The sequence below is a fragment of the Dendrobium catenatum genome, unplaced genomic scaffold, assembly GCF_001605985.2.
Source record: "Dendrobium catenatum unplaced genomic scaffold, ASM160598v2 fragScaff_scaffold_334, whole genome shotgun sequence".
Taxonomy (NCBI): Eukaryota; Viridiplantae; Streptophyta; class Magnoliopsida; order Asparagales; family Orchidaceae; genus Dendrobium; species Dendrobium catenatum.
Window position 1 is genome coordinate 3,312,137 of NW_021318796.1, and position 14,499 is coordinate 3,326,635.

The window sequence follows — 14,499 nt, forward strand, 5'->3', positions numbered from 1 at the left end:
TTGATTTTCTATGGGGTGAAACTATTATATTTATATGTTATGTACAAAATAGAATTATTTTTACACCTTTTGAATTTTGGGAGAATAGAATACCCAATCTAAATATTTTTAATGTTTGGGGTGTCTTGTTAAGGTTCTTCTACCATATCCTACGGAAAAAAAAAATTGGTTTAAGAACATGTAATTATTTTTTCATAGGATATACAGAAAATAGTGCAGCCTATATATTTATGAGTTTAAGTGGGATGATTTAGAAATTTTTGGATTCATCAAAAAGATCTTCATTCTCATAAAAATAATATAATTGTATAAACACTTATTCCAAATAACTTGAATAGTATCATTTTCGTAATTCTTTAATTAAAATATATCAATATACCTTACTTCGGCTTCAATTTGTCCATAGATTCCTTTAAATTGGAGAAACTTGGGTTTCTTTCTTTTCTCTTATGTTAATTATTCATTTGGAGAAACAATAACTCATTTTAAGAGCTAGGAAGAGGACCGATAGTTATTTTCCTGAAGGGTGTTTTATTTCATGAAAAGATGTTTCGCTTAATCTAACGGTTCATAAATGATTGATCAAAACTCTTTCTTGACCAATAGGATTGAAGCATTTAATTAAATTAATTATTAAATTATTAATTGAATAATCATAAATATGAGCCACATTCATAAATTTATTTATTTAATTAATTCTTATATTCTCCCACTTGCTCATATGATATTATTCAATTTAAACATTTCTAATTATAAACATAATGTGCATTGCATATCAAACTTTCTTAATTTGATCGAATCATAATGTATTATTAAGTAAAAAAATTAATAAGGGCAATAGTGGTTATACATTATTAATGTAACATATTCCCTTCCATGTATCACAATATTAATTTTACACTTTAAATGATCTTTAATAAGAGAAACACATAATGGTCTAGCATTAATGTCTTTATTACATATAATTATGTTAACATTCACATAATTCTTTCATGTATACACACATCAACATAAAAGGATAAAAATATGTGCTGAGAGAGTCAAATATAAACGAGCATAAATATAATATAGAATCAATAATGCTCTCCTATAACACCCATCCTCTCAACATGTTCATTAAATATCTTGGGAGGCGACCCTTTAGTTAATGTATCAACAATCATAAGATTGGTGCTAATGTGCTCAATTGTCAATCTCTATTTTTAAACATTTTCTTTAACATCAAAGTATTTCAATTTGATATGTTTAACATCATTTAAATACCTATCATTTTTAGAAAAGAATATTGTTGTAGTATTATTATGATGAATTTTCAGTGTTTTAATAATACTATTGACAACCTTAAGTCCTGAAATAAAATTTCAAAATCATAATCTTTGAATTATGGCTTAAAAAATGTCACAAATTCAACTTCTATATGATATTTGGAAATTGTAGCGTCATTTTGTGACAAACCACCGCCACGACATTTGACACATGTCAATGCCGCAACGCTGAAGTCAATGAACCACTGCGGCGCTCTAAATGAAACAATTATGATGTCTGACGATGCCGCGACACTTGCTAATAACACCGCAGTAGCACTCAACTAACTTTAGTAATTAAAGTTATAAGCATACAATATACTTTCAACTTTTTGCAGAGGCACTTTTTTTATTTAAATGATCGAGCGCTACGACACTAGAGCAATAAGCATTGTTGCACTGTAGATAATTTAAATGCACCAATATTTAGATTATAACCTTAATTATTATCACAAAATAAAATGCAAAATGGTTTTCGACTACAACTAATACATAAATGAATATGCAATAACACCTAAAATGAAGAATATAAGTAAGTCGATCTAATTATGCAAATTATTCAATAATATAGTTAAAATTTTATAAAAAGCAAAATACTTTCCCGACAATGGTGCCAAAAACTTAATGAGGATGTGACGGAACGATGGAGTATAATTTTGAATTATAAAAAGATATGATTAAGGGTCTATCTCTCCTAAATAATGCTTAGATTTCTTCAATATAAAAAAATAAATCTCACTTAATATACATAATTATAAAAGTTGAATCAACTAATAAAATGACATAATAGAGTGTTGAACCCACGAGGAAATATGCTTTTTCAGCAATCAACTACTATTGTTTACTATGATTGCAAAATTATCCTACTTAAATAAAAATGTTTGCTTTGGAGATCCTATCACTAAATAATAACAGTAAAATAAGGGATAGAATATTTAAATAAAATATTTTGGATTGATGAAATATAAATTGCATATTATTCCTAATAAAATTTTTAATTGTGATGTGATTCAGAGCATATACATCCATAGATCTCTATCAAGCTTATAGGGATGAAAATAATATATGCTGACCTCTTACATCTATATCATCTTCGTAAGAATCTAACATATTTTATATCATATGTCTAGATATGCAAACATACTATTTCAATATTCTTGGTTATTATTGCATTCCTCCGTCGAGGCTATACATCACCCTAATTTTTAACTACACATATGACCACTATGTACATTAAATAAAGAACGGGATAATATTGAAAACATCTTTCTTAACTTTAGTGCACAAGAAATTTCATTAGTACTTAATATGTTTTTTACATCAACAATCTAAAACTAAGGAATTAGCCAGATATGGAAGAAAAGATAAGCAAACTCATTTCTAATAAAATCAGGGAATGAAAATACAAGAGAATGATATCGCCGGGATGTTTAATGCATCTCCATTACACTCATTCCTTAATGTATGGAGTTGTTCAAACAAACACATACTAAACAATATAGTGATTGTATAAGTACTTCTCTAAACTCTCTTAGTTGTCACCCTAAAAGAGATTTAGAGAAGCACTCAAAAAATATATTTGAAACTAAACAAGTGATTGAACTCCCTTATAAATATAACAGAATGACTATTCATAGGAAAAAACAAAGTAGGCAACTGACGCTGTAGCACTTGAAAGGTTAGCCCCGATGCGCCCAACAAATGAACTAGTGCCGCTACGCCGCTGTTCTAGCTCCACCGCGGTGCTTGTTGACGTGGATTAGTTAGTAAACAATCGCGTCATTTCGCTGACAGGTCGTGTCCTTGAAAAGTTACAATTGCTACACTATGGCGCTGCTGAATTTTGAATGCTACGACACTAAAAGAGCAATTTTGTTGCTAAGGCGTTATAGATTCTGACGCTGCGGCGGTGGACGATAGAGAACATGGCGCTGCAAAGTTGAACATTTGACACCGCAGCGCTGTCTGACAGAGGAGCTGTAATGTCAATATTGTGGCGCTCTGGTGGTGCCTTTGAGGGCTTTGTGGTGTTGTTTAATCTGACGCCGCAGTGCTATGCGCAACTTTAGAATTTTGTATATTTTTCTATATTTTTTCCTGCACAATATAACTAAAATAATATATTTTCATTAAAAATATAACTTTAAAATAACACATTATTTACACTTATCAATAAAACTTTTTTTTTAATCACAAATCTGATTCATCTCAGGAACATTGCTAGAGAAAACAATAGAACTTTTGGATGCATTAATGTGGAGCCCAGACATAGACCCAAAAAGATTTAAGCATCTATTAAGAGCAGCAGCATTATCCCTTGAAGCCACACCAAAAACAAGGAGATCATCCGCATACATGAGGTGATTGATGTAGTTATCTCTACTGCAAATACCTTTAAAGCACGACAACTCTTTTATTTAGCTAATAAACACGATGATCAACATTACATGATGAAATCTAGCTCCATGTATGCAATGCAGCAACAATCCGGGGCGAGCAAGAAGACTTGAATTCTACCGTAAAAATAAACATATAGGACTTATTACATAATTCAACAAAAATAGTCCTTCAGATAAAAAGAACCTGGAGTTTGTCATAAGAAAGTAAATGCGGCCATGTGCATTGCATTGTCTTCCTAGTTCCTCAAATATTCATCATCACTTTCGAGAATGATGCGGAGCAGGTTAAGGAAGAGACTTGCGGCACTTTATATCCTTACTAACAAACTCTGCCTACCACCATCTTTTTTACTATTTTTCTATTTCTACAGTACAAGTACACTTTTTCTATTTAGTAGCTAGTTATAGTATTTCACCGGAGGAGATGAAGGTATATAGGAAACATTCCGGTCTCCTGTTTTCTTTGGCTTGGCGTCACTTTGTGCAGGTGCTCGGCGATCCGTTTGCAACAGAGAACAGGCTCCCTCACTAAAATGTAAGCAAGAATCAGCTCTCCTTAGTCACCAAGTTCAGGTAGCTTTTCTTATGCGAATTAACATACAGACTAAGGCTTCCTTTGGAGGACTTTTTTACTGTTTTTAAAGCAATTTTTTAGTTAAAAAAGTTCATTTTTATACTAAAAAACTACTTTAAGAAGCAGAAAAAAGCCGTCCCAAACGAAGCCTAAGAGTGCAAAAAACTAGCATATTTAGATCCAAGGAACAGTCTTTAGACACCAAGGAACAGTCTTTAGACACATATTTAGATCCAAGGGCATAAAATAAATCCATGAAAACCGAGTATAATCGTCAATGAAGATCACGTAGTAATGAAAACCATCTAGAGAAGTTTGTTTCGCCGGTCCCCACACGTCCGAGTGAATTAGTTCGAACGGTGTGGTGGATTCGGTTAATCTTTTATTAAACGGTAATTTATGGCTTTTGGCCACGGTACAAGATTTACAAAAAGAGATAGAATTAAAGTTCTTGCAGTCCGGTATTAGCCGAGCTATGGTGGGAAGAAGTTTGTTGTTAGGATGCCCAAGACGAGCATGCCATATTTGAGAGGTATCCGCACTGGCTTGTAGAGCTGTGTGTTGGTTCACCGGTTGCTGCTGTATATGGTAGAGCCCTTTATGAAGGTGACCACGAAGTAGAAGATGATTGTCCAGAGAATCCTTAATTTCAAAGCCGTTAGTATTGAAAGTAATGGAAATAGAATTATCGGAAATTAATTTGGATACAGAAAGAAGATTATGTGTGAGTGAGGGAACGTGTAATATGTTGCGTAACCGGAGCTTACGAGGAGTGTCCGGTAACGGCAGAATTCCTTGACCAGAATTCTGTATAGGCAGAGTGGAGCCATTTGCGACGGATACAGTTTCTTGGCCAGAGTAAGGATACGACTGATGGAGCTGATTCATGTTAGGTGTGAGATGCGTTGTAGCCCCCGTGTCAAGAACCCAGTCTTGATTGCCGTATGGAGGGGTTTGAGCTAGCAGGGCTTTCGGTGCTGGTGCCGGAGCATACTTTTGAGTATACTTGTGCCAGCAGTTAAGTGCACTGTGCCCTGTTTTGCCGCATTCTTTGTCACTTCAGCATTTTCATGGTTCATTAGCTTTATAACACGTTCCTTAGCCTTCAGATCTGGGACAATGTTGCGACCAGCAGGGTGGAATTGAATGAACTGGCACAGATCATAACAGGCAACAGCTAGTGCTGTTGGATCATTGAATATATCAAGGATTGTGAGAAGAACACGTGGGATCTGCAAATCATTTTCTTCAAAATTTGTAATATTATCCTTCAAAAATCCAGGATTCTTGTGCATAGGAGACCAGTCTAGCTGACCAAGAACGACTTCTTGCTTGTATTTATCAAAGGAACTCAATCTTTTGATGTTATCTTTAAGTCCTTCTTCTAGCTGATTCAATGCTTCCAGCAAGTCCTCATCATTCCAGGATTGAGCTTTTAGGCTGAGGACAAGTTGTAGTAATCCAAGATCCAACATTTGAGCACCAAATGCCCCCTTCGAAAGCAAGTTTCTGAAAGTCTAGATGACGACCCTTACAACCTTCTCCTTAGTAGAACCTTTAACAACTTCAACTAGTCTTGGAAGAATCCTAGTAGTAGCCAAGTAATCAACTGCAACATTATAGTACGACAACAGCCAAACAGTTAGGCATGTTTCATAAAGAATCTGAATTGATTGTTGAGTTGATGCTGGAGTAATCAAGGGAACTAACAACTTCACACTATCTGCTTGTACAAAAGAAGCTCTCACTGAAGTTTCCCTTAGCAAAGTCGGGATTGAGCTTTTCATTTATCCTGATGAGGGTATGCACACTATCCTGATGAGGGCATGCACATATTCTATCATATGCCCTCATCACTGAAGTTTCCCTTAGCAAATCCCCCATTTCCCTTCACACTATCTGCTTTACGACAACAGCCAAACACTTAGACCGCAGTTTATCACGCTCAGATACCTATGGCCAATTGTTAAAATGGCTTACAATTGGCCATAGGTATCTGAAATGTCGTGCGGGATAAAGAAATGATAGAATATGTGCATGCCCTCATGAGGATTGAGCTTTTCATTACATGACATTGGCTACCTATTTATAGCCCAAAAAAAGGAACATACTAGGCTACACAAAACAAATGAAAGCACTAAATCTATGTAGCCAGATAAGCTACCAAATGGATTGAATTATCCTGAAGTTAACACAACTAATGGCTCAGCTCCGGCGTCATCAGCTTTGTTGTCATATATGTCTCCCATGGTATATCCCTCCTTAGAACCTCTTCTAAAGTCAGCTCGGCACGATTCATAGATATAGAAGGGCAGAGAGGGGAAAATCAAACAGGAAGAGCAATTCGCTTGTCAAACGCCTTGGGGGTGTTTGGTATCGGATTTACCTTCAAAGCCAGTGAGCTCTCGTTGTTGCATCTGATCAAAAATGTCCTAACTTCCGATCCGACAGGAAGGGAAAGTCGTCGAAGGAGCGAAGTCGAACAGAGCCGAAGAAGCGACGCGTGCAATCTATACACCTCCTGCGAAGCAACGAAGCCGAACAGCAACGACGAAAATAGAAGATGAAAGGCAAACCCTACCGGAGGGCAAATTGTTGTGTCTGGTGTCCAGATTCGTCCGGACATAATTACAGTGTCGCCACATCATCCAAATACACTGAAACCTAGTGTATTTGGGTGACGTGGTGTCACCGAATTGGATGTCTGGATATCCGGTGACTGGACGCAATAATTCACCCTACAGGAGGCAGGAGTTATCTTATGGTGGAGAAAAGGGGGGAAAGACATCAATAACCCAACCTATTTTTATGGGAAGAACAATGTATTAGTAAACTTGATTGATTATTCAAAATAAATATTATGGTCTATTCTTATAATATCGAATAATGTGATTTACAGTGATATAGAGTTTAAGTTTTTACTCTTATTAAATTCATAATTTTAAAGTTAATGTGCTTACTGTGAGTCACAACTAATAAATTCACCTATATTAGTGTAATGGTTAGTAGCAATTAATGAGAATATAGGCGAGTTCTCAAGAGCACTTATGAAACCCATATTCAAATGCATGATAGTAAAACGTCAAATTGCGATGAACAACAATCATTTATTTGATATAATGTTGGTTGATAACATTGCTAGCTTATTCAAAGAATCAAATTCAATGAAATATTAAATTTCACTTAGTTCTTTAAGTAAAGATTTTCTTATCATAAAATATTAGTTCGTAGTCCAAAAGATACTAATATCTATGCATTATATCTTTTACTCGAAAGAAACTCTAATTATAGAATTTAATTTTCTTTAAAAATGCAGGGGATTGCTATGTTTTTTGTTTTTTCAAAAGAAAATTTATAACATAAATACTTATTGTTGTTTAATGACTTGATTTGAAAATATTTAAATTAATTATCATAACATTTGTAATTAATTGTTTTAATGTTTATAACATTTGTGTTTAATTATCATAACATTTTGAGATTAATTCTATAATATTTTAAGCCAAAATTGTTATCTATTTTTGGTCTATATAAGACCTTCTCGTGTATGATGAAACTTTTTCTTCTCATCTTTCTTCACTCCACCTAATATCTCTTCATAGCAAATATTTACATAGTTGCTTTTACTTCCCATTGTAATTAGTGCAGATAGCCACCAAGAGTGTTGAATTCTGGGAGTTAGATCGTTGTGTATCTTTGCACCTCGGAGGAGCGAAAATCTAACTTCAAGAATGCTGCTTCACATGCCTCGGTCTACTTATTTGATAAGTTTTTTAATTACAATTATTTTATTGCTCATTTATTTATAAAACAAGGTACAAGTTTGACTCAAATTTGGTCAACCGAACTCGAACTATTTAATAAATGGGTCTAAAATATGGACAAGAATCTAACTCGTTAGCAAACTGAATGATCAGAACCCGACCCATTAACACATTTGTAGGGTTGTTAATTTTAATACAACCCAAAAACTTGATCTGAATCTGACCTGAAAACCTAACCCGAACCTGGCATGAAAATTTTAGTTTCAGGTCAACCGATTTGGAAAAATGGGTCTGGTTTAGGATTCATGTTCTAACTTGTTTATGATTTCGAGTCAGGTTCGGGTCAACCTGAAAACTCAAAAGCAACCCGAAATTGACTCGGGTCCCAGTCTCGCACTGCACCACGTAAGTCCCTGCCCCACGCTCACCCTCATGGTCCGCGGCCATGCATTTGCCTGCCTCACCCCCGCGCTTGCCCCAGTGGCCCACGCTCGTGCTCATAGCCTCCCATATGTGCTTGTCTGCCTCACCTCCATGGTTGGTGCTCGCGCTCGCTCCCCTGGGTTGGGGGGGAATTTCTTACCCATTTCTATGTTCATGTCGAAGCAATTGAGGGTGAGTTAGTTTCGGGAACTTGACTCAAAAACTCATTTTGACACCCCCTACCTATTTTAATTAAAAAAACTAACATTTAAATAATAAATTTAGACTAATTAATAAAAAAATAAGGCAATCATAATAACTAATAAAAAAATTTAAGAAATATAAATTTAAACGATCTCTAGCGTTTTATCTCAACAAATTCCCCAATTATAGAAATGGATATTATTTGTAACTAATGATAAATACTATTTGAATCATTTGAATTGAGACAAGTCCTATTATTTTTTTAATGGACTTCTCATATAAAAATTGTTGTGTCGCTCGGGACCTTTTATTACATGCATGTGTTAGATCTAATCACAATATTAATACAATAAACTCTCTATCTTTTTATCAACATAAATGTTCTTACACACAATATCAATTTTTTTTAAAGAAAATCAGCTCAGTATAATCTTGTTTATTTTAATTATAAAATATTATTATTTTTCTTTTTTAAAAGAGAAAAATAAATGCACTACTCATAATAATTTTTAAAAACTTTATTTTATTTCAAAATTTCACAACTAAATTGACAAATAATTACATCCGCTCCAATGCAGATTAAAGAAATAATCAGAAAGGTGGAAAAAATATCTATTCCGTAAAAATAAAACCCTGAAAAGTAAAACGATCGTTATTTTGGCTGAACGCATATGCTAAGCTCGATTCCGCGTTTTGGGCATTTTATTTATTTATATTTCATGCCATTCACGTTCAACGAATCTAAGAAATTGCCACTACGCGGTGCTTTAGAAATGACGACGAATAAGACGACTACTAAAGTTCTACAAAGCTCTGCGGAGGGGCATCATTTTTATTTTTTTTTTGCTTTTGTAGTGCATAGTAAAAAAAGTAAGCTACGCCCTTCACCGTTGGATTTGCTTTATGATTCGGAGAAATAAAAAAAGTACTAATTTTAATATGATCTTAATGTAAATCCGTTCTTTGCAATGCTAAAAACGTAACAAACACTTCCATTCGGAATAAAGAAAATTCTATTATTTTTATAAATGGTTTGGTGGAGGCGACTTTGATCGAAGTGGGAGGTTGATTCTGCAATTTCTTTATTTATATATTCGCACAAAGCACCCGGCATTTAGCGAATTAATCGTTGAATGAGCTCATGATATATCGGTGGGCCCTTTTGACTCTACGCTACTAATAGAATTAAGTATTTAGCAAAATGATTCCTACAACCATAACGCGTAAAGGTATGAAGTTACCTTAGAAGTTGAATTTTAAGCTGTATATTTCAACCCTTATTATTTTTAAGGGTTATAAATTGTGTTTATCTTATTTAGATATTTTACATTAACTGAGATTTATGGCAAAAAAAAAAAAAAGTAAAGTCATTTTTTTACAATCTTTCAAACAACTCGTAAATATTATTTTGCATCGTATTTTTTTTATGCTGCATTTCTTTTTCATGCAACCAGACAACCTCTAAATGGAGAGGAGATCCTAACACCAATTAGAAGTAACAGCGCTTGTAGGTAGGATTTAACATTAATAAAATTGAACTAATCATTATTTATGTTTGTTGCTGCGGGCTAGAATATTTGGGACGGAATAAAAATTGGGTGCCTTAGCTTTGTACGAGTATCCATCTCACAAACAAAAACATTAAAAACACCATAATTTTTTTAAGTGAAAACCCTTGAAGGAAAAAATCACGGGGCCACACACATTTGAAATTATTCTACTAGTATTTGAATAGATTACAAATAAATAGTTTGTTCTTGAGACTGAGGACAATCAGTCTACAATTATCAATCGTTAGGTTGAAATCTTACTACAAATAGAGACCGAACAGAAATCCACTATCATTCAGTGGATGGGCAGAAATCCAGAGTCAATTTGTATTCGATAGGGAGTTCATCGACAGCTGGTGATCGAATCAGAGTCCGCTGATTGCTGGTGGTCGGGCAGAAGTTTGATGACAACTGATGGTCGTTTGTCAAGTGTTATAAATGCAAACACTTGGTGATTATCCAATGTATTCTTATAGCTATAAATAAATATGAATTAGAGGCTAAACATTCAAATACTTCACTATTTTCTCTATTTAAAACTGTAATTGTATTAGCTAAACCAGATTAGCTCCTTTTAAGAGTTTTTTTATCAAAGTATTTAAAATCTTATGATCGTTTGGAATGTAAAAGTTTTTTTTTTATCATTTGGAACTAACAATTTGATAATCTTGTATGGCGATATAACAATTTATTTGTTATTTATTCCTTTGTAAATTTAATTCTTCTTTAAAATTAAGTTGTTAATATGAAATTCTTTGTAATCTTTTTTTATTTTTTCTGTTTAAAGAATCCAAATTACTTTTTTTTTAATATAATTTTCTTCTTTCATATATATATATATATATTCGTGCAAATTTTTTAGCTAATAAGAAATTTGAAAAATTTTAAAATATAATAATCATAAAAAAAAACTAATTTGTCTTGCCAATTGTATATAGGAAATTTGTAAAAATATAATTTCGATTTTATTAAAATAACATCATGATCACTCAAATTTAATTTTTTATATTATTTTTTGATAGAGAGTTATGAATTAAAAATTATTAAATTATAACACTAGATAAAGAAATTAGCTGTTTAATCAATCAATAAAATAAAGAAATGAGAGCAGATGAAAATGCGAATAACCTAATTTTTTTTTTTTTTATAATTTATTTTAATTTGAAAATATATAATTTTTTTTTAATTTTCATTAAATTTTAACTTAAAAAAATTACAGCACCTAAAGAAATATATTGAACAAATTGAGCTGTTTCTTTATTTTTAAAGCATTAATTTATCCAATAAAAGTTTTTTAATTATAATATATGTTAATATTTTTTAGGTTAATAATATCAGAGAAATTATTATTCATAATTTCATATTACTTAACTTGTACGGGATATGTAACCCTCGCTAACCCCTATGGTGGAAAAATTATTATGTCCGGACAGAATACCGAGCATACCGAGTGTATCGAGTGCGGTACCGAGTGCGGTACCAAGCGCCAAAGTGATGTGACACTTTGTTATTGGTCTATGGATGTGTTCGGTGTCCAGACACAATAATTACTCACTCCGATGGGGTTTTATTAATCAGGGACTTCGCATGGAGCGTAATTGAGCGATGTATTAAAATGGACGTAGTAATTTAAAATATGACCCTTTCACAATTTTAAAAAAAAAAACAAAAAAGAAAACTAATTACAATTGATAAATCCTCAAAAAATTATCTTGATCAGGCACGAATCTTGAGGCAAAATCATGCTGGAAACTTTAAAAATTAAATACGGGACTACATGATCTCCGATTTCAGCAAACTTACAGTCAAACAGAGCGTCTCAGAAATACAAACTCAACGACACCAAATTCGACTCAATCTGAGCCCAAATGAGTCCAAATCAAGCACTCGAAGCGCTATTGAAAAGTTTGAACCACAATTTGAGTTACTAAACAGTTTCTAAATATGACCTGCTTATAGTCGAATCGAGTGGCTTGATGAGACAAATCCAACGAGTCCAATATCGCCAAATTCCGACATCATTAAGACCTTCAAATGTCTAACAAACGGTATATGATCAAGGAATTCAATATCGGCCGTCCATCCAACCACTCCTCATTTACCCTTGATATCTCACCTATTTATAGGTCATGCCACTCCGTAATATCTATAAATACACCCCTCATTTCTCTTGAGAGGGGACCAGAGCAAGAGAAGAAGGAGAAGAGAAGAGAAGAAGGATAAGAGGGAAGAAACTCCTCCCCGACCATTGTCAGAGTTCAGCCCGACATTCAAGTGACGACGTAATTCCGTCCGACTTCCAAGAGATGCCGCAATTTTGCCCGACCTCCACGGGACGCCGGAATTCTGCCCAACTTCCATGGGACGCCGGAGTTCTGCCTGACTTTCGAGTGACACCAAAACTCCGCCCGATCTGCAAGTAACGTCGGAATTCTGCCCGATCTCCAAATGACTTTGGAGTTTTGCACGAATACGCCGGAGTTCTCCTCGGCCATCAACTGTCATCGGACTTCTATTCAACACCGGACCTCAACTCGTCGTCAGATTTCTACCCAACGCTGGACTTCTGTCCGTCATTGGATTTTTGTCTATTGCTAGACTTCTACCCGAATATAGTCCTTCTAACTTATGTCACCCACCAACTACAGTCCTTCCGGTCTCCGTCGTCCACCGACTACGGTCCTTCTGACTTACATCGCCCACCAACTACAGTCCTTCCGACATTTGTCACTCATCGACTACAATCCTTCCAGCCTCCGTCGTCCGGCGACTACGATCCTTCTGTCTTACGTTGCCACCGACTACAGTCCTTCTAACCTCCGTCGTTCGCCGACTATGATCCTTTCGTATTATGTCGCCAACCGACTATGGTCATTCTAACTAAACGAACACATCAACAATGATTCTTTGTATTCACATTATGAAATGTACTCTGTAAGATGTACATCAAGCTAAGGCCTTCCCCCAAGGATGGGCCTCATTTGTAATCAACTGCAATAATAGTGAATTCATTCAAACTGGGCTAGGCCCTGTGGTTTTTCTCCCTTTTTAGGGGTTTTTCACGTAAAATCTTGGTGTCTCATATGAATGCTACACTCTCTCTCTTATCTGATTGCGAGTCAGATTATTGTACAACGCTAAGATGTTAATTTTATATTTCTCTACCGTCGCGAATACTCCAAGACGCAATAACAATAAACCCGTAATGTTTTTCCTTGAACAGCTAACAATTTTTATGGCTAGAAATTAGTCAATAAAGTTTTAATTTTTTTAATTGACTTATTCCAATAATATTTTTTACCAAAAAGATCTTTGTTGAGTCCTGGAGTTTTCGCGGCGATAGAGAAATATAAAGTTTAGCGTCTTTGCATTGTTCGAAGATCCAACGCATAAGCAGATAAGAGAGAGGGTGTAGCGTTCATAAGAGACATTAGAGTTTTTACGTGGAAACCCATGAAAAGAGGAAAAAATCACGGGCATGGCCCAGTTTGAATGAATCCACTAATATTTGCTCTCGATTACATATGAGGCCCTTCTTAGGGAGAAGGCCTTGGTTTTATGTCACAAATGTACATCATATATAGTGCATTACATTGTGTGAGTTACAATAATCAACATAGACATGTTTGTTTGGTCAGTAGGACCATAGTTGATAGGATAATGGTCAGAAAGACTGTAGTAGGCAGGAGACCGGGATTAGAAAGACCATTATCCGGTGATGTAGGTCGGAAGGACCGTAGTATGCAGAAGACCTGTCACGACCCGACCCGACGGATTTCGTCCAGACGAACCATACAGCCAAAACTGATTTTCTGCACAACCTGTACCGATCGTCCCGGACGATCCAACTTCGTCCCGGACGAACCTGGAGCAAAAACTGATATTACAAGACCGATGTCAGAATGACTGTTGTCTAGCGATGTAGGTCAGAAGGACCATAATCGGCAGGAGACAATGGTCCAAAAGATCGTAGTCAGTCGGAGATCGAGGTCAGAAAGACTGTTGTAGTAGGGTGGTACTCTGGTAGAAATTTAGGCATTAGGTGGTGGCCCGACAGAAGTCTTAGTCTCAAGTGGTGGTCTGGTAGAAGTCTGGGCCTGAAGTGGTGGTATGCAGAAGTCCAAGTCTCAGGTGGTGGTCCGACAGAAGTCCGGGCGTCAGGTAGTGGTCTGACAGAAGTCCGGGTCTCAGGTAGTGGTCCAGTAGAAGTCCGGGCCTAGGGTGGTGGTCCGGCGGAAGTCCAGGCCTCAGGTGGTGGCCCGACGGAAGTTAGTCGGTGGT

General features: G+C 35.2%; 1 protein-coding gene across 1 annotated transcript; it reads right to left on the reverse strand.

Moving 5' to 3' along the window:
• Window positions 1-5,236: 5,236 nt before the first annotated feature.
• On the reverse strand, window positions 5,237-5,851 carry LOC110099923 (probable V-type proton ATPase subunit H). The gene has a single exon (XM_028693697.1). It carries the CDS (start codon window positions 5,750-5,752, stop codon window positions 5,237-5,239), a length of 516 nt encoding a protein of 171 aa, XP_028549530.1. The 5' UTR covers window positions 5,753-5,851.
• Window positions 5,852-14,499: the final 8,648 nt, after the last annotated feature.